Source organism: Passer domesticus, chromosome 20, assembly GCF_036417665.1.
Source record: "Passer domesticus isolate bPasDom1 chromosome 20, bPasDom1.hap1, whole genome shotgun sequence".
NCBI lineage: Eukaryota > Metazoa > Chordata > Aves > Passeriformes > Passeridae > Passer > Passer domesticus.
This window is the reverse complement of record NC_087493.1, coordinates 7,216,288-7,237,646: the sequence shown is the minus strand read 5'-3', so window position 1 is coordinate 7,237,646 and position 21,359 is coordinate 7,216,288. Positions and strand designations below refer to the sequence as shown.

The 21,359-nt window shown below is 42.5% G+C and overlaps 1 protein-coding gene across 20 annotated transcripts in view; it reads left to right on the top strand.

Moving 5' to 3' along the window:
- Positions 1-19,821, top strand: part of CACNA1G (calcium voltage-gated channel subunit alpha1 G) — a 146,278-nt gene extending 126,457 nt beyond the window's left edge. For 14 of the 20 annotated variants that reach the window (XM_064395830.1, XM_064395824.1, XM_064395822.1 and 11 more), the window contains 5 exons: positions 1,936-2,076; positions 5,171-5,305; positions 8,348-8,537; positions 11,007-11,176; positions 15,290-19,821. In XM_064395830.1, coding sequence (XP_064251900.1) covers positions 1,936-2,076; positions 5,171-5,305; positions 8,348-8,537; positions 11,007-11,176; positions 15,290-16,144 — 1,491 coding nt within the window. In that variant the 3' untranslated portion in view covers positions 16,145-19,821. The remainder of the gene's footprint in view (positions 1-1,935; positions 2,077-5,170; positions 5,306-8,347; positions 8,538-11,006; positions 11,177-15,289) is intronic. The other 6 variants (XM_064395831.1, XM_064395825.1, XM_064395833.1 and 3 more) reach the window with 4 other exon arrangements.
- The last annotated feature ends 1,538 nt before the right edge of the window (positions 19,822-21,359 follow it).

Genomic DNA, 21,359 nt, shown 5'->3' with positions numbered 1-21,359 from the left:
ATAGCAAAATCATGAGCGTAATGTGTTTGCTTTTCTAATACAGACCATGAACACCAACATAAAAGAGGAATAAAACTTGGCTAATCTTTGCTTCAGTATTAAATTTGTTTTATGTAACCTCAATTTAAAATCCATCCCCACAGTGAGGCTTGTAAGAAAAGATTCTTTTAGCAATAGAATCATCCAGAGGAGACTAAAACCTGAGCTCAGCAGAGCTGGTGGCAGAACTCCCACTAGCAGAAGCATGGGTGTAATGTGGGAGCTGCTACGAGCTGTACCAGGTCTCCCTAAAGCACAGTTTTTGGATGAAGACTCAGTTTGAGGAATGAGAGGTGAGATCAAGCCCCAGATAAGTTATCTGGGAGGTCACTGAGCTGAAATTACTCAGAAAATACAGTCCAGCCTTTTTTTTTAGTCTTGGCTGATTGCAAATTGGGTTAAACTCTATGCAGACCTCATTAACTGTTATTACATCATGATTTCACAACAGCATCTCTTGGCTGCAGCCTGGGGTAGACTAATGCATATTCTAATGCATGAAAAACTAATTTATGATTTTTAGTCCAAGGGTGAAAGAGAGTAAATCCCCGCTTAATCTTTGTTTCAGTTCCTAAGCTACTGGAAATTTCTGGTGCCATTAGAATCTCTGATGTCTGAGATGGAGTCCAAAGCTGCTCTTTGGCTCAGGAAAAAGGAGTTCAGGGCCCTATGGGGAAATCCAGATTTACTATGTCCTCTAGGAAGAAGCAACACATCCCAACTGGTGCTGTATGTGTTGAGCAGAGTACTGGCAAACTGTCCTCAGTGCTCTTGTCCTGCCCCAGGACTGAAACTGGCAAAAAAGAGAAATTGCAAAACTGAGAGACAATCAGTCAGAGTGATACCCCCACTCTGCAGTCTGCTAAACCTGCCCTCTCTGAAGGCAGCCTGGGAAAGGGTTTATTCCACTCATAGCCTTCAGAGTTTCTTGCTCTTTCCCTCAAACAGAAGCCTCAAAAAAACTCCAGGAGATCTTATTCTGACTATTTATTTTCCCAACCAAAATCTTCAGGACAAATGTGATGCTTGAACTCGATAGCAGAGGAATACAATTCCCAGGACACAGCCCTGCAAGGATGGCATGCTCTTTTGCTCGACTTTTTCCTGGGATTTTTGCACTGTGTGCTGTTTGACTGTAGTGCTGGTCCTCATCTCATTGTATTGAGCATTCCCTCCATGGAAGGTGCAGCCTGAGATCACTCCCCTGCTGCCAACAAAAGCCAGACCCTGCTATGTACAACCCCAGTGCTGTGGCCAGCTAGTTTGGCCAGAAGACCAGGGGCACCTCAGCCCGTGTCTGGCACATGAATTAGTGACCTGACACTGATGTCCATCCTGCTCAGCTGCAGCTTCCATGGGCAGGACACTCAGCTTCTCTTCAGCCAGGTTATTTTAATTTCTGTGCCATCTGGATGTGGATTTCAGTGTCAGGTATTAGGTCCTGCAGCACAAAAGCATGGACCATGTGTGTAGAAGTCTTGCAGCAAGTTGAAGTTGACAGCACCGATGGAAAAATGCTGCTCAGGCCCCAGAAATGACTGGCCATGTTTGCTGAGAGGGAGATTGTCCCCAAGAAGGGCCCTGGGTGGGAGCAGCCGTGGTCTTGGGGCAGCTGCCATCACAACATCTCTTGTAGTGTCTGGGAAAGCTGTCTCTGCTCACCGTGATATTACTGCACTGTTCTCTCTCCTTTTCTCCTGTCCCATTGTTCCTGTTACTGCTGTTCTCCTTGAATGTTTCCACCTTTTTTTCCCCCTTCTATTTTTTTTCCCTCATTTTGTTCATTGGGTTTGATATGCTGTCTTTTTTTCTCTCTGTTTCTGTCCCTCGCCTTTTTCCTCCTCTCTTTTTGGCTTGCTCCTTCTCTCTCTGCATGCTACACACCACCCTTCCCAGGAAAGGCACTTGTTTGATACCATATCACTGCTGATCCAGGAATCTCTGGAAGGAGAGCTGAAGCTGATGGACAACCTGTCAGGCTCTGTGTGCCATCATTATGCCCTCCCAGCTCCCGAATATTACAACTCTGAGAACCAGGTTAATATTCCTAATTTTCTGCAAAGTCTCCATCAAAACTCAATTTGACTGAGACCTTTAATAGCAAGTTAAAGTTCTTTATGTAATGCAGTCACAGGGATTTGGAAGCATAAGTCACTTTGGCTTTTTCTGTGGGAGTAGATGATGTTGTAAATCAATGCAAGAGGAAGAGAATATGCTTGGACTTTCCCTTGTCAATACAGTAAGAAATTTTTCATTGGGATTTACAGTTTATGGATGTTAGAGAGGAAATGCACAAAATTCCATTTCCATCCTTCAGTGGGGTTCTTATATTTGGCTTTCTGCTCCTAAGCAGGGCTCCACAGCAATGTCAGGGCATGTCTGCAGAGCCTGCAGTGTGAGCTTTTCTTAGAGCAGAGCCTGAGCTGCTGGGGTTCATCAAATGTGTTCTGTGCCTACTTGTACTGCGTGAAAATCCAGTTTTGAAGGGTTTTCCTAAAGAGCCTTCTTGCAAATGGGTCAGTGTAAACTAGATCCTCATCTCTGATCTAGTGAATTTAGGAGGGGAGGCAGCCCTTAATGATGCACAGAGGTAACTGTGCTCCAGTGCTTTCTCAAGCAGACAGTGCTTGTTTAAAATTAGTCTATTCACTTCCTAGAATAAAATACCTACTTTTTAAAGTGTGTTATTCTTTAGAGCAAATATTTCCCCTAAAACACAGCAGTGACCATAATAATCATTCAAGCACACCTATTTTTTGCTGCAGTTGGAATTGAGCAAATTCCATATTTCTTGATCTATTCCTGCCCCCCTCCCCCCAGCTAAAAATAGCAGAAGTCTTCTTGTTAAAACTGTGCTTGTTTATGAGCTCGCTGACACTCTAAATTACCCAACTTTTGATGGTTCATTAGAGGAAAGGAACAAGCTTAGGTAAAATGAAATCCTACTGCAGATCTTTATATAGCAGGATTACATGTCTCCCTCTGATTGCTCCACATTGCATCCTAGAGTCTATTAAGCTATAGGAAATGGTTGTCTCTAATAATTGCCAGAGGAATAGAGACAGAAGCTTTGGCAGGGAAGACAGAGGGTCAGTAGGAAACTCACTGAGAGCTGGTTGCAAATTTTTTGTCACAACATTTTTCACCAGAAAGTGCTGCTGCAGCAAAAAAAAAAAAAAAGAAAGGGGTTTGTTTTGACAATTCTGTAATGAAAAAATATAGCATTCCAGTTTGCAATGGCTTTTTATTATAAAATTCAAGCTTTTTCCCTCCCCCTTGTCTATAATTAAAACTGGTCTAAATCAGTTGGATGTTTCCAACAAAATGTTTTGACGGCTTCAAACTCAATTTTGGGTTTGGGAAGGCTGAAGTGGGGTGATGTTTTGTTTACATTTTGGCTCTTCTGTTCACACCATTTGTCATGTTCTCAGGCAACTCAGGAATTTAGAGCAGTGCTGGGACTTGCTGAAAGCAACCTGATTAATTGCAGCTCCCAGCAGGGCAGCTCCAGCAGGCAGGAACTTCTGGAGTCCACCACGTTCCTGCTCAGCTTTTTCCTGGCCCTGGTTGGGTCCCTCTTAGGGATTCCTGTCCTTAGGCTGGCAGCCTTCACAGTGATGCCTTTTAGGGAGCCCCATATTAATTCAGGGGCTCCAAATCATCTCTCTTATCCATTGCCAGCAGATAAGTGTGCTAGAAGAGATATCAAAGCCAAGGTTAGATGAGAGGAGTCCGACCCTCTTACTTATCTCAGCTGAATTTTGAGCCTCTCCAGGCTCACTCATCGCTGGGTTTGTTCCATCCCGTGGCTGCCATTTCTAAGAGTGAGAAAACCCAGTCCTTCGACAGCTTCAGTGCAAGACATCTGGGCCTCTCTGCTTTCTCCTGGAAGATTTATAGCTGATGAAAGACTTTTCAAGCATAGAGGATGGCAAAAAAAATGCGCAGTGAGAAATGAAAAGGAAGCACCTGGGACTTACTTAAGGCAGGCAGGCCCTGTGAGCGTGAGCTGGGTTTGGACATCACCTGGTGAAATGCCATTCCTGGTATCCAGGGAGGGGATTTGGGGACAACTGAGCCTGCTGCAGGGCAGACACCCCTCTTACAGTGCCTGGCAGCAGAGCTGCTGCTCTGGGGAAGATGCCCCTTTTCTCTCTCTTCTTCCTCCAAAATCTGAAGTGACATCTTCACATTTCCTATAAAAAGACCTCTGTGTCTAGGGAGAGAGTTTCATCAGTGATTTGATAAGGACATTCATAGATTGTTTGAATTCTTCAGTGGGGATCTGTTTGTGCAAGATACATGAAAACAGGAGCGTGGCTGTGCAGAGCTGACTCCCAAGTCAGGATTTCTCAGTGCCAGAGGCAACAGCTGGGGCCAGGCCTGAGGGGCATTTGGGGGCTGAAAAACACAGTTGGCTGTTTTAATAGGTCAATTATTGTGTCACTGGATGCTCTATAGCCAGCCAAAATGAGCTGGAAGCACCAGGAAGGTGTTTGCTGACCAAAATAAAGCTTTAAGTTTCTCCCTGTGCCTTTTTTTCTGTGAGGAAGTGAATTGTGGTCCCACCTGCCTATTGTGGGGTGTGGGTTGTGGTCCCTGCAGCCTCCCTAGGGCACAGGGAAAGGCACACTCCATACCCCACCTGAAAATATGGTTTTGTTGTTGGGGAATCTTTGGAGACTCAAAAAGTTTATCTTAGAAACCAGGATGGTTACTGAGGGGGAACAACTTCAGAGAAATCAGATCTTGAAACGTCGTGTATTTGATCATAGCCAAGAGAATTAATCTCTCTATTATTAGAGCAGTGTTACTTTTGCCTCTTCATGTAGACAGAAGAACAGCAAAATACAATGCTAGCATTAGTGTATGGTTTTAAACTCCCTGCCAGATCCTTGGTAAGCACTAAAGTATGAATGTCCCACTCCTTTTTAAATTTCTTCATTATATTTAATTTCTTTAATGTTCTGTCCCTGGTAACAATGTGTATGATGTAGCTTCTCCCACTGCAAGGATATTGCTTTAGTGTCTAGAAGTATTTAGATTATGATACTTTTTTTTCTTTTCTTTAATTTTGTTTTCCAAAAGACTTGTGTCCTGGTTTCTTATGTTTAATCATTTCTCCCTTTAGATCCCTCTAGCTGAGATGGAGGCTCTGTCTCTGACGTCAGATATTCTCTCTGAAAAGTCCTGGTCCTTAGCTCTGACGGATGACTCTTTTCCTGATGACATTAACACACACTTACTTAATGCTCTGGAAAGCAATGTACATACACTGGTCGCTGTGTAGTCTGATGTTTACAGGGTTCGAAATACTGCTCCCACCTCTCTGCACCTGCCTAATGGCATTTCCAGCCCCTTCCCAAATAGCACCAACCCCTTCCCTGAACAGGATGCTGTCCTCAATGCCATTAGGTCCTGGCTTTTGTCACTCCTGTCCACAGTCTTGGCTCCTTGTGAGGAATGAGTGGTTATTTCAATTTTTCTTTTAGTGTCTTAAGTATAAACAATGTGTTTTCTACAAGTAAAATAAGTAGTAAAAAAAAAAAAAGGCTTTGGAAAGCATCAAATTTCCTCCCCATCTGAAACAAATCAGTGATGTTGTGTGAAGAGACACCCATGAGCTAATGACCCATGTCCTCTGCTGAAGGGTCAGCCCCAGCACTTCAGTTTGGACTCGATTTTTGTCATTATGAACACAGGCACCCCAAGGCTTTTTGCATGATTGGTGCCAGACTGTTTCTTTTACAAATATCAAATGGGGATCTCTCCAAGATGATACTTGTTTTGTAAATTCTTTCTAGCACTCACTATGCTGGAAAAAAAAAAAAAAGACTATTCAGTGTTTTTTTGACTGACATAACCAGTATTTTGAACCCTGCCTTCACCATCTCCTCTTTGAAACATTAGACATTTTTAGCTGTGTAGCAGTCAAGTGCTTTTTTCTGCTGTACAACAGACATAACTCCTTTCCCAAAATTTTAAATCATTCTTGTTTCCTTTGTTGTTGTTCATGTACCTACCTTTGGATGTTTGTGTTGCTCATAAATTTTCTGCCATATTAGTTGACTGTCATCCTAATTAGCACTTATTTGAGAAAAATCTCTTAAACCGTGACAATATTTCCCATCATGCTTCATGGCATCCTGTGCAAAAGATTTTGTAAACTCTGTTTTACTTCTTGTACGAGGTTTTTGTTTCAAAATTAGTATGGAGAGTTGGACAGAGGAGAAACCCTCATAGTTTTGAGTCAGATTAGACAACCTTGTTTGACAGCACTGCAAAGTCTCAAAGGTACAGCCAGGAAAGATGTTTTTTCTCCCCTCTCCAAAAAAAAAGCAAAACTGTGTAGAACACAGGGTTTTGTGAATTTTTGTCACTACCAAAAAAGTTTTTGGTCACAACAGTTGCCCAAACCCCAGAAAAACTGCAAGCATTCATTGAAATCTCTTCTAAATGCAATATTTTTACACTTCATTTAGATGTGGCTTTAGTTGAAAAATATTTGAATTGAGTTTTTTTGTTTGGTTGGTTGGTTGGTTTGGGTTTTGGTTTTGTATTGTTTTGGGGTTTGTTTTCTGGTTGGCTTTTTGTGGGTTTTTTTAGGTTCAAGGAAAACTTGGATTTGATTTTCAGTCAAGACAAAACAACATGTTTTTCTAAAGTACCACTGAACCAAAAAGTCATGTGCTCCCACTGCTCTGTAGCCTGATCTGGGAAGATAATTTTGCATCCATTTTCAATGTTTTTCATGAATTTCATTCATAAGATTTCCCCCAAGATGATCCAAAAGTGGAAATAACCTATACTGGATCTGGCCAATGAACCTAAAGGTTCACCAAAGGTTGGATTTGGATGGGGTCTCAAATCCAAGTTCTCATGTTCAGATTCAAATGGGTCTGAGTTTGAGATCTCAGGTTTCAGGCCACCTTTTCTGCTTTAAGCTCAGCAGTATGACAGCAAAACAGCATGAAGTGGGTAGAAGGGGAAGGCAGGGAGGGACAGAGAGGTTCCCAAAGCCAAACTCCCAGCTTCACCAGCACAGGTTTTGCACTCCTTGCCCTAGCTGTATCAGGAGATTGCAGTCTCCCTTATCTAGTCTGTGTCCAAGCTCTGTCCAAACCAGCAGTTTCCCAAGGACTGAAACAAATGCTGCGTGGCAGTGCAGACCTGTTTTGTTCATTAAATTTGCATTGGTGATCTCCTTTTCTTTTTCTCTTCCCCATATTTTCTTTTTTCTCTTTTTTTTTTTCTTTTTGCTAATTCCTTTTAATCTCATCCTGTTTCTTGTGCAAATAAATGCCATAGTGAAATTTTGGTTTTAATGACTGAAGGATAAAATTTGGATCAAAAAAAATCTGTGTTGATTCCAGAAAACCTGTAATGCACTGAGTAAAGGGAAAAGTTTTCAGAAAATAAGATCTAAAGATCTCATAAGAATGATCAGCCAAAAACTGTAATAGACTACAGTGGCATAAACTTACTCCTGTGTTTTTCACTTGAGACATTTTAACAATTAAATAATTGTTTCATTAGAAATACACTGGAAAGATGATTTTGCTTCCATTTTTTGAATACTCTCCAAGACAATAACACCCAAGAACATTTCTGGGATGAAGATATTTCCTTATGAAATCAGATCTGAATCCACTCAATATTGCCTCTGGGGCTGCCCATTCCAAGAGTCTCTTTGGCTGTAAAAATTCCACAGTCAACATATATACAATAACCCTTGCTTGCATTAGATCCCTTCTAATTAGAGAATGGCTTTCACCCTGAAGCAGTAGGTTTAGATATCCTTTTCAATAAAATAGGTTTAGTTATTCATTACGTGAGAGGAAAATCCAATAAAATTGTGCTGTGAGCCAGAACAGAAAATATTTTTTATAAACCAGTTTTTGCATTTGGGTTGGGTTTCTTTTGTTTGTTTTTCTTTCTTTTATTGTCAGAAGTGGAAACTACTCACCTTTGCAAAAGCCTGCCTTGCTGATGAGGGCACCTAGAGAGGGTCAAAGTTCTGCCAAGCATGTGACCTTTGCTGGCCTTGAGGCATGATGCCTTCTTTGCATTTCTCTGAAATAGTCATGGTTCATTCCTGCGTTGTGGCTTCCTGTTTCTGTGGTCCATTGTGTGAGAGTTTATTGACAACCCCAGCGAAGGGGGATGGCTCCCCGATAGATCCATTCGTGCACCCTGTGCATGCCCATCGTGCCATCCTGGTTGCAATAGCTGTCGCCCGCCTTTCTGGGTACTTCTCCTCTTTCCCATCCTCCCACGCCTGCCTGCCTCACACTTTTCTTCCCCTCAGGCTGATCCCCGCTCCAAGGACAACGCGCTGACCCTGTCCCCCAGCAAGGACCTGCTGAGCGTGAGGAAGCCCTCGGTGGGACGCACCCACTCCTTGCCAAACGACAGCTACATGTTCCAGCCGCCCTACTCCAGCCCCTGCCCTGCCTCCCTGGGCAACAGGAAACCGGCACATCACAAGTCCCAGTCAGGTACACGTCCTTCAGCTGGGACAAGACTAGGATTTTCCAACAGAGCAACAGTTGTGGTTTTCTAAGCTCCTCAGCAGGAAGGAGAAAATTGCCACTGGTTTCCACTTGTGTGTTTAGACCTGTGGAATGGCTGTGAAAAGACACAGCTTGCAAAGACCCTCCACAATTTACAAAGCCCTGTTTAAGATAACTCCTTTCCTCAGAATTTTTTGGCAATGTGACAATGGCCTGGTTCAATACTGATTGTCTCCTGCCTGGTTCCCTAAGGTTACAGTCCCTACAGCCTGGGCTCCATCTGTCCCACCGGGCCCCAGGGGAGAATTCCCACTCAGGGAAATATTTCCTCCTGTCTGTTTTTTGCAGCATTACCTGTTCGAAAGCTCTGTCTGGGAGCATCTATGAAAGATGGGAAGAAGGTGTCTCTAAATGCCTGTAAAATGAACATAAATGTGCTGAATTGAGAGACATGTTGGTGTGAGATGAATGGGGAAATTAGAGAGTGTGGAATTGCTCTTCCCAGTGTGCATTGTTGGGATATATGTCTTGGAGCTAAATTCAGAGATATTCTTAGGTACAGGGAGGGCTCTCCCTGCCTGCACCTCTGTCCCTGTGCTTGCAGCTGCCTCCCAGGGCTTGTCCCTGTGCCCCCAGTTCTTCTGCCTGCCAGGGGTTACCTGGGGCTGGGAAATGAATGGAGCCACCTTTAATTTGTCTGTACATGCCATCATTGTAGAAATTTGTCACCAATAAGACAAGGAATTTTTTACAAGCATTGCCATTTGAAAGCCTCTAAGCAAAACATAATTTCAGCAATGTTCAAAATGGTAGGAGATTTGAACAGCTTAGATATAAGATGTTGAAATTTGCATAGTAATAAGAATTTGGATGAATAGCAACTGTTGAACAGAAGCAAAAAAAAATGTGGGCACAAGGAAGGAAGATGAATCTGGTGTTGTGAGAAATCTCTGCCACAATACACAATTTTCAAGGTCAAGAGTGATGTTTTGAAGAACCTGTTTACACATAATGCTAATGGTGCAGCTAAAATCCCATTGAAAGAAATAGCAAATCTCACCTTCAGTTGAGCGAGAATTTATGGGTCTCTGTAACAGTAAAGAAATTCCTGACCACACGAAAGAATCATGTTTGCTGCAGAGGGAATTTCCAGTGCTTCACTGTTGACCCTCAATATGAATGTATTCGCACTGTCTCGAACAAAAACTACATCAGCAAGGGACTGGGTAATTTATGAGTCCCTTCTTTTTCAAAATTTCACTTCCCAGTTTCAATTTGGAGAACATGAATAGTCCTATTCAACAGCCCTGGCTTTCTGGGGACAGGCATTGCACCCTTGTAAATCCACAGGAACTACTGTTCCACTGAGGTGTAGCACAAATACTTTGGAGAGGTAAAGCTGATGCCTTATAACCACCATAAGCAATTAAACCTTTTGTGTTTTTCTCCTGCTGGTGAAATTCCAATCATCTTAAGCAGGCCAGAGTGCTGGGAGGTGTGTAAAGCCCCCAGACTCTGACGTATTACTGTCCTCTTCCACCTACAATGTCACTGCTTTCCAGAGTGGGGGAAGTCACCACCACCTGTTTACAGTTTGTAATATTATAGAGTGCAGTGAAGACAGCAAGAGGTGCCAGGCGCCTCTAATAAATCACCACAACCAAGCCATAATATTTCAAGCTGAGAAGGTTTTGTTGTCAGAAACACTGGCACTTGCAGGAGGCATTTGTTTGAATACTCCTTGGTAATGGGGCTGTTGCTCTGGGAAAGATTCCAGGACAAATGAGATTCTCTGGGATGCGGTCCAGATTAAATGAATTGTTTTGAAAAATATTGAGCCTGTGTGTGAGGGGAGCACACAGAGTTTCAAACCTTTTAGAAGTAGTAGCCAACAACTATGAAGGGTCAGGAAGGGGATGGATAGTATGTGTTTCCTTCTTCTGGGAGGCTTTGTAAAACCAGCCTTGAGAGCTGCCAGGTGCTCTTCCCTCTCACTTCCTTTCCAGTGTGTGCATGCTGTTTTGGAGATTCCAGCAGCTGGTCTCCATGCAGGTTCGGGCATGGGGACACCTTCTAGAGCCCTTCGAAGTCAGATGTTTGCAGAGCTCAGAAGTGAGACTGCCTGTGTATTTATTGGCCTAAAAGAAGAGATAGAGGAATTGCCAGTTCAGACGAACTTGTAGTTCCTTTTCTTCTGTTCTCAACAGGAGCTAGTCCCAGTTGTATCAGGGGAAGATGCCAAGAAAAATGAAATAATAGACAATGCTGGAGTAATTTATTAGTAGATGGGAGTTTTTTTCCCAGTTCTGGAGAGCCAGCTGCTGAATTCAGTGGTGTCACTGTGCCTGTCTGATCCGAGGTGCAGCAGAGCAGTTTTCCCTGGGAGGTCACTGGGGTTGGGACACCACCCTTGGATGAACATGTCCCATTTCTGCCTCTCCTCCCCCTTGCAAGGTTCAAAGGCATCGGTGCAGTCGCAGCCGGCAGACACCAGCTCCCTGCTGCAAATCCCAAAGGACCACTTCCACCACGTAAGAGCTCAAGACCATTTGGTGGGGGAGAGCAAGCCCCAGGTCTCCCAGCAGGCACACTCCCCTTCTGCTGAAAGGCTGCTCCGCAGACAGGTAAGCAGAGTTATGATCATAAACCTGCTGGGCTTTTATATTGATTCATTTCCTGGTGAACCATGCTTTAAATTCAATGAGGGATTCACAGAGAAACCTCCAGAGAACTGTTATTCTCCTACAGAAATAACAAAATGGTTGATGGTTTTTGATCTGAAAGCCATCCAGGAGTCTCCAAAGAATGTGCATGATGAGTATCATGTCCTTTGGCAACATGCCTAAATGTTCTCCACATTGTTAGCACTTTTTATTTTTTTTTAATCCTCTTCATAAATGGAGCCAAATGCTCCCCAGGGTCTCGTTGGGGTTGAGGAACTCATTCTTAACTGCTCTGATTTTTTTGGTGCTTGAAAGGACACAAGGACTGCAGGCTCCATCCCAGACCACCCCTCCTCTGACTCCTCTGGTTTTCCAAAAGAGGAGAAGTGTTTCATGGAAATTGGTTATCTCATATGCAAAACCATCATCAGAAGCATACTGGTTTTACAGTGAGAATTGAAATTAAAATATTTTTTCATCAACTGTGAGCTTTTAAAAAGTTTGACTTTAAGCACAACAGAACATATTTTATTTTACAGCCAGTTTTATCTCTGGTTTTTGCCTGGCATTGATTTAAATCCTGATTCAATCAAAGATCTAAGGAATCTAATCAAAGATTCCAGTCTGGTTGATTGGAAGCATAAGTTAGACTTATCTTTTTTTAGTAAAATACTTAAACTTGTGCTTCACTCTTACATTTTAAGCATATTTCAATGATTGTGCAGCTGGACTGGGACCAGAAGCACATCTGATTCAAAAACTCTGCTTTATTCAGTATTTCCATGCTTGATTTTACATACACAAAGGGGATCAGTTCTATTTTTTCAAAAGCAATTTCTTTCCCGTATAAAAATATTCCCATTTCTTTCATCTTTTAATCAACATTGACAAATTAGACAGTTGATTCATTAAGCTCTAAAAATGGATGTGAAGTACCAAGGTTAACAATTACATTAGTCTGTAATACTAAATTGACATAAGAAATTCCTTGCATGTATTCATTTGCATGGGGTTGGCCAGCTATCCCAATCACCACTAATGGGGAAACTAATTGATGTCATGATTCCAGTTCATAACCACTCTCTCTTGCTTTCTAATGAATAACAGACTCATCCTTTTGAAGCGATCTAGCCAGAATAAATTACCATGTTAGCCATCTTCTCCAGTCTAATTTTGTTCACATCTTTGACGGCTTCTTTTTGTAGACCTTTTCATATGTTTAAGTCAATTTATTTCCCTCCTTTCCTCCCTCTCCCTGCTCATGCAGTGACATGAACATGCCTGTGGAGTGACAGGTCAGAGAGCAAAGAGTTTTGTGGCAGTGAGCAGACACAGTCCATGAGCAAACCCATGAGTGGTTGCCTTGGGCAGGCTCCTGAGCAGCAAGGAGCTCCCTGTCTGGCTAATGGGAGCAGTGAGGTTGTTCTGGTGATATTGCTGTTACTGTTAATTGCAATCTAGATGGCCAGACAGTGGGAAACTTGGTCCTTTAAAAGGCAAAATTCCCTTACAGCCCCAGCACTTCTGCTTGCTCAAGTGCTCTCTACTTCACTCCTTTTTATTGCTACCACTAGTATCTCACTAGCACATCAAATAGCCCAAACTGGCAAAGCAGTTTGGTTTTCAGTAGCCATTTATCATTATCTTTACATATATTGCATGCAATTCTGATTTGGCTTTTTTTTTTCCTTTTCCTTTTCCTTTTCCTTTTCCTTTTCCTTTTCCTTTTCCTTTTCCTTTTCCTTTTCCTTTTCCTTTTCCTTTTCCTTTTCCTTTTCCTTTTCCTTTTCCTTTTCCTTTTCCTTTTCCTTTTCCTTTTCCTTTTCCTTTTCCTTTTCCTTTCCCTTTCCCTTTCCCTTTCCCTTTCCCTTTCCCTTTCCCTTTCCTTTCCCTTTCCCTTTCCCTTTCCCTTTCCCTTTCCCTTTCCCTTTCCCTTTCCCTTTTCTTTTCCTTTTCCTTTTCCTTTTCCTTTTCCTTTTCCTTTTCCTTTTCCTTTTCCTTTTCCTTTTCCTTTTCCTTTTCCTTTTCCTTTTCCTTTTCCTTTTCCTTTTCCTTTTCCTTTTCCTTTTCCTTTTCCTTTTCCTTTTCCTTTTCCTTTTCTTCTCCCCTCCCCTTCTCTTCCTCTCCCTTCCCTTTCTTCCCACGCATGCCCTCTCCTCTCCTGAATCCATGATAGATAAACCTTGTCCATCACATACCCGGTCCTTGCACTTTCCCTGAGCATTAAAACCTGTGTGTTTAACCTCCCTTTCCCTCCAGAGTACTGGAGAGCAAGCACAGCCCCCACAGTAACTTCCAGTTTAGCCTCCGGAGTGTTTGACAATTAGAGATGCACTTGCAGAGGAAGATGAGTGGATCGGATACTTTGGGAAAACATTCGTGCTGAGGATTGCAGTGCATGGCACAAAGCCTTTTCTCCAGAGGAACTCTACCTGAAATTAAACCTATATTGATTTTGTAGTCTCAGGACTCTGTATCAAAGGTGTAGCCCACACCAAGCTGTGGCTGCTACTGGTGTACACCCCTCTGAGATGACAGAGGGTCCTTTTATTTTCCAAACAAACCATTAAAACCAGTAAAACATTTGTACTTTTACTACTAACAACAACCACAGATGCCTGTATCATAGAGAAAGAAAGAGCTGGTGGTGACTAATACGGTCGTGGTGTGCAACACAGGTTGGTGTGCAAGCAAAAGTAATGACAACAATTACTTTTTGCTTCTGTATTCTACTTCCATGTGGTCTGTGTCTCTTTTCAGGATATGAACATGATTCCTTCTCCCAAATACTCATTAAAACTACTGGTGCTGAGGAGACCAGAATAACTTCACTCCTGACTGATTAGTTGCCAGCATTATGCTGTGAAATTTTTACTAGAAAGGATTCACCAGCACTGGATGAAATTGTTTTCCATATTAAATATTGTCGGAGCTGCTCCCACTGACAAAGGGAGTGCAATGTGCAGATGCTGCATTAGACTGTGGTGTTTCTGTGTACACATGGACACACTGCAGCTGATGAGAGCTTTGCTGAATAGAGGCCATTTGGCTCAAATGATTCTTGTGGGACAATATTTATATAAAGTGTATGATCATTTTGGGGTGCTTTGTCACAAAAGTATTCCTTAGCATGAGGAATTTCATAATTTCATCTCCTTACAGTTTTCTAAAGGACTGGGACCAGATGTACACATTTCTTACAAATTTCCCTGTGAAGATTTTTTATCTTTAAGATAATTTAAAAGTCTTGTCAAATGGACACTCTGCCTTTAAGGGCCAGTTAATGTGATTTATAAAGCCTTTTGACAAGTAAAAAGGTAAAGCCTTCAAAACATGCCCAAGGTTCCTTCTACCAGCAGGCACTGATGATGTGTAAGGCTGCAGACAACCAAGGCAAAATGTGCCTTAGGAAGTCTGAACTTAACCATCAGAATTTATTATTATTATTATTATTATTAATAGTAGTAGTAGTAGTAGTAATAGTAGTAGTAGTAGTAGTAGTCCAGCTTTGGACTCCAGTGTTTCCAGCTCCTGCTATAAGATGGTGCAGAGTTGTGGCTCTAGCCTAGGGACCAAAAACTGTTGCCTTGATGCTGGCACACAGCAGGGCTGCTCTGGTGTTGCTGGCTCTGGGGATCCTATTCCAGGCCCTCGGCATCACCTGAGCTAGAGAAGGGAATACACAGGCTCATTGCACATCTTTCTCTCCTGCTCACACCTGGGCTGCTGAAATTATCGAGGGCTTTGCTGTAGACCTTCATCCTTTGCATAACAAGAACATGAGTAGGTTTGGGTGGGGGCATTCTGGTTTTGCAGCCCTCCATCCTTAGAGGAGAAAGCTAAAGATCAACCATTTAGGAAGAGTGAATGGCTGTCACACAGGGATCCCTGACAATGGGAACTGGTAGAACCCACAACACAGGTTGTTATAGGAGGCAATGGGTCTGTGCTGAGGGATTTCAGCAGAGCTGAGTGCCTGTAAATGCTGTGCCTTGCCTGCACTAACCTTTGTTTGGTCTGTCTCTCTCACCTGGCAACTCCTCTCGTCCCCAACCCCTCTGCGCTCTGATACAGATGGCTATAAGGAACGACTCTCTGGATAGCAAGGAGAATCTCCACACCGAGGTGAGTGAACTCTCTGACCCAAATGTTCCCACTGTGCCCAAGGAGGAGTCACCAGTGGCTCTGATGCCCTCAGAAGTGAATGACTTGGCTGCCTGGAGTCGGGCGAGCGTCCATACGCAGCAGCATTCCCACAATCAGTATAATATTTCAAAGCAGGCACCAGCATCCTGTGCTTGTGCAGACTCGTATCAGGAGACCCCTGAAGATTCAATGGACCAAGAAGTATCTGAAATAAACAGCTCCTCAGAGCCTTTCACTTCAGAAACTTGCACAGCCTCGAGTGCCTGTTCGGAGGGTCAGCCTCTCACACCTAAGAGGAACGTGGGCAATACCGGCAACGTGATACTGAAGGACCTGAAGAAATACCACAGTGCAGACACCCAGGGTCTGCTAAAAAAACCGCCCTCTTGGTTAGATGATCAAAGGAGACATTCGATAGAAGTTTGCTCCATAGAAAACAGCCCTCAGCACCATTCCACGTCCAGCTCTTCTGGCTTTATAAGTCAGGTGGTCAGTGAAATGGAATGCTTGCAAGGTACGCGGCAGAAGAAGAAACTGAGCCCTCCCTGTATATCTATAGATCCACCTGACGGGCAGAGTTTGGTACCTAGGGGACCCCACAGCATCTCACCTGCCAGTGGAGTCATTTGCTTGAGGAGGCGTGCTCCGTCCTGCGAGTCCAAGGATTCGATGGATATAGGGGATTCGCTGCTTCCGGACAGTATGTCAACATCTCCTACCCCAAAGAAAGACTTGTTGACACTTCCTAGCTTTTCCTTTGATCAAACGGAAATGGACTCCTGAGTTACTTTTCTGTTGGTGCCAAATGTCTTCTTCCTTTCATGTAATAGAAAAAAAATTTTAAAAAACTCTGTACTCCAAAATGGCACTGGGTAAAAAATTTCCAAAGAAAGATTAAAGAACCAGCTGGTTAAAAGAGTGATTAACCTATATCACGCTTACTTAAGCATATGTTCTGCTTAGGTAAAAGCAATACAATGTGCAGAATCTATATGTATATTATATTTTATTAAATTAATTGAATCTAGTATCACGGGATGTAGTACATTTTGTGACTAAAGACTCATTTAATTTTCTTCTATTTTATGTATTTCGGAATATTTCTGAGATAAAGTTGGTTTTTATGAATATTTTAACCTAAAAAGTATATATTTAATCCCTTCTTTTTTTTTTCTTTTGTTTTGTTTTTTTGTTTGGGTTTCATTTTGTTTTGCAAAGCACAAAATGTAGCCAATTAGTGCATTACTGAGGAAATGTATCCCACAGTCAGCAGTAAATAAGGATTATTTAATGTAATTTATTTTTTCCCTTGAACTTCAGTGATATTCTGGGAAAACAATTGTTTGCGTAGTACAGAAAAGCAGTCACGATTTTTTAACATAATATTCCAATCTTGCATAAAATTGACATTCAGAGTATGAAAGCAAGTGCTCAGACCCAGGAAGGTCCAACACGCTGATGTCTGAAGATGGTGAAGGCAGAGCCATTCAACAGTACAATATACTGAATTATGAAAGGATCACAGTGGATGTTATAGACAATCCACTGGCAACTCCCAAAATCATGTCAATGGTTAATTTTCATACATTCCTAGGAAACAGACAATGGAGGCCTGTGGTCACTTGCGAGATGTTTTTGCAGTGTATCCAGGATGGATTTTTTATTTTGCTGAGTTTTAAACCTCCCTCATCCCTCTGTTTTTAGTGGAGCTCCTCCTCTCTGCACTCTGTGGAAAGGAGAATGAGATCAAGTTTAAGACTTGCAGTGGGTGAAATCAGGGCAGACATGGCAAAAAAAATGGGCTTAAGAACATGCCTAAAATTAAGCTCTCGCCTAGAATGCCTGGAGGTTGATCATATTAAAGTAATTTTTGAAAATTAAAATCATGTGCTCATGTTCTACTGAATCAAGGCACTTCTGCAAGTTATTTTACAAATTACATGCAAGAAAGTCTGCAGGTACTGAAAGGACTGCTGATTTTCAGTAAAATAGCCAGGTATTTTGCTATCACTCACTGCTAGAGATAATTTACATGACCCCAACTGCAATTTTATTTCCAATCTATCAATAGCCTTAAGCAGCAACATGATGATACAAAGTGGATAAACCCAGAATTCACGTCCTTACTTTATAACATCAGTGATCTCAAAAATTACCTGTTTACTCGTGTGCTAACGTCCTCTGCCAAAAGCAATCTGTAAAACTGGTCAGCACAGCCTGAAAACCACTCGAGGCTGGCCCCATTCGACACCTCATGACTGATGGAAGCCAGACATTAACTCTACTCCACTTTCATGAAATCACATTAAGATGTAAGCTAAATTAGACTGCAGGCATGCTTTGAAGTGTGCCAATAGTCACAGGCTTGAAACCAAGTCCACAGATCGTGCCAGCACAGGCAGGAGGAGGATTTGTGCTAATTCTGTCAGTGGGGAGTTTGTAATTTTTTGAGAACTACCAATCTTTGCAAATCACTCCACCATGCTGATGTACAGCTTTTTATCCATTCAGAAATTAGGCTGTTTCCACCACGTGTACCTGCATTAGCTTGAAATGTACACACAAGGAGAAGATGCTGTTCACAGCCTATGTGAGGTCCTAAGCTCCTTTATTTTCACTTGAGGATGTTTACTCCATAAACAATCCCTACTAATTTAAATGTCCAGGAGAAATGCAAGAGCTTTCAGCAGGAAGTCAGGCAATCAGTGTATTTGAAGGAGGTGGATTAACATTCTGTACTATTTAGTGCAGTTAGATTAATTCTTGGCTGGGACATTCTTCCCCTTTTCACCACAGGCCCATGTGGAGCCCGCTCTCTTTGATATGCCAGCCTACATCCAGAGTTAAGCCTGTCTAAAGCAATGATTTCAAACAAACCTTTCATCAGTTCTTCCCCTGATCATATTTAAGGAGATAATAAAATTACAGTGCATTAAGCCTGAGAAATATTCTTAATCCCTTTTCGTTTTTACTCCCATAGTGAGCCTAGCTTTTCCTTTTACATGTGCTAAATAGCTTGAGAAACTAGCTAGGCCACTAAAATTGCCATCCCTGGTTCCTCAATAATTAGGATTGTGTTCACATGGCTGGAATGATGCTACTTTTCAGATCCTTCCTTACAAAAAACCCACTGAACATTTTAGCTTGAAATCATGGCATAAAACAGTGATGTGACGTTAATCCAAATGTTCAACTCCAAATGTAACAGAAATCCTAAAGGCTCTTCTATTTTAATGCTTGGGGTTTTACCTCTTGACAAGGTTTGTGGAAATAACAAAAAGTTTACGTCATACATGAATATTCAGTAAAGACTAGCCAATAAAAGATACTCTATGATGATGCTTTCAGGAAAAGAAATACATGTAAAATAGATTGTTTTCTAAACCAGATAAGTTTTTTCTAGGTGCCCTTTTGAAAGACAAATACAAATGTACTGCAGCGCGTGCAATTATACTCAAATGATTTTAAATACCTGCGGGGGGGTTTTATAGAATTTGACTTTTTTAAACAAAATGTACAAAATCCACAGGAATTCTGTAGAATGGTTATGTTGATAGAATTTTTTATATTTTTGTAGAAATCTATAGAGAAATTGTTAAAAGTCTGCACAGCATCTTGGCAACAGAAGCAGCTCTTATCTTCGAGTTTCTTCTCATAAACCTGGAGCCAGGCCTGCTCTGTTACAACACCAGAGCGTTAGTTTCATAGCCTGCACCCAGACTGTGTTCAGGAGCCAGCAGCTAAGCTGAAGTTCCATGATATTGCAGTGCTATTGCTGTCCAAGGACTGTACCCACACAAAACACACCCCCCCTCCCCACAAAGCTCAGCCCCTGTCCATGGTGAAGTAGTTGCATGGCTCTCCAGCTCATTCAAGCACACCAGCACTTTACTACTGTGGATTTACTGTATGCAGATGGGAGGAGGATATTTTGTTATTGCAAATCTGACAACAGTGGGGGAAAAGAGATTGCAGACATGTCTGGAAAAATGTAACTTCCATTCTTGCAACCCCTCGCACACAGAAGTTATTTTTCAGAACTTGGTTAGAGGTTTGTAGTGTAGGTATTTTGGAGAAGGGCAAGGAACACTGTTTTTGACTTCTGTGGATTGCACTCAGCACTAGGTGTGTTCAAGGAGAAAATAAAAAAAAAAAAAAAAACAAGAAAAAAAAACCAACAAAAGCATTACCACTGTAAATTAGGCTATGCCCCAGTCTCCCCTTTTCTGCCCCTTTGGCTATAATAACCCATGTACACTATTACACAAGGTGAGTAGAGTAGGCACAGTACCATAGCAATGTCCATAACAATCTAGTATATATGACAGAACTTTGTATTTAATAGTTAATATATTGTTATACTGTATCAGGTATATAGGCCAAAACAAGGTCTTTTGGTCAGGGGAACAAAAGGTGGTACTCATGGGGAAAATTGCATTTGGATTTGAAAATTGGAAAAAGGATTGAATCCTTTTTTTTTTTAAAAGAAAAAAAAAGAAGAAAAAACCAAGTGTAAATCTTTACAACTGACAAAAACAAATGTGTCCTATTAAAAGTTTTTGAAAAGAAAAACAACGGTGCATTTCCCTTTTTTTGTTGTTGTTGCTGATGATAATCTGTATCACTCCAGGCAGTCAAGTCTTTGGTCATGTTTTAATTGTGAACAGTTGGAGAAGGTATCAGATAGCAGCGGCAGCCAGGAGGCTGGAAGGAAGACTGGGAAATTATGGCCCTTTGTGGAGCAGTTTAATGTGGCTGCAGGCAAATCTGGCCCTGGACACTGCCCAGGGTGTGCAGAGTGACCAGCAAGACAATTGGCTTGTGGATCCCTGTGCCCTGGCAGGAACAGCCCTGTGCAAGGCTTGAGGATGTCAGGACTGCAGCAGAGCTGCAGTAAACGGGGAGAAAGGACCGAGGAGAAGGGGCAGACCTGGTTTGTCTGTGAAGAGGAAGATGCTGGACTTTTTCACTCATTTACATCTTTGGGATTTCCAGCCTGAAATCCAGCAGCATCTCCTGCTGTCATTTAACTCCTTGCAAAGCAGGAGTTGGTGGGCCTGGCACTGCCTGGGGGCTGAAGGGCAGCAGGGGCTCAGAGTTCAGGTACTGCTTAGGTACCACCAGAAACATTTCACAGAATGTTTGAGCTGGGAGGGACCTTAAAGCTTATGCAGTCCCACCCCCTGCCATGGGCCACGACACCTTCCACTATCCTAGGCTGCTCCAGCCTGGCCTTGGACACTTCCAGGGATGGGGCAGCTGCAGCTTCTCTGGGTACCATGCGCCAGGGCCTCCCCACCCTCACAGGGAAGAATTTCTCCCTACTGTCTAACCTAAACCTGCCTTCCTTCTGTTTGAAGCCATTCCCCCTTTTGTCCTGTTATTACAGGAGCTTGTTAAAAGGGTCTTTAGGTTTTTTTTAGCGAATGACCTGTGTAGCTCCTAACATGAAGTCTCCTCTCCCCTGGGCAGCAGCCACTGGAGGGAGGAACCAGACACTGGGCACTCTGCAGCCCTGCTCCTCACTGCCTGGAATGATCTGATTTCTCTGCAGCAGGAGAGACCCTAAATTGACATCCAGACCAGTTTGACTGTCTAGAGGATGTTTTGATAAAGTAATCTCTCAGTAGAAAACAGCAGGAAGGATACTACTCCTTAAACAGAGGGGAAATGTGGATCTATTAAAAATCCTGTGCAAATCCAGTCCAGGTGAGCTGTGATATATTTGTGTTGTCCAGGCTGTGGGGCAAACTGCACCAGGCTGGAACCAGTGAAATGCCTTCCAGCCCTCCAATCCTGGAGGATCCACAGGGCATTAAGGTAAGCTGAGCTGAGCCAAGGAAGCAGAACCTCTTACAGGCTCAAGCACTTCACACATCTCTGCTCTCAGATGAGTTCAGTTCCTTATGGGCAAAAACAAATCACTCCTTTTCCAACACTGGGTTTCACAGCAGCTTGTTTCTCTTCTCTGTTTCGTGAGTGTTCCTGTATGAAGCTC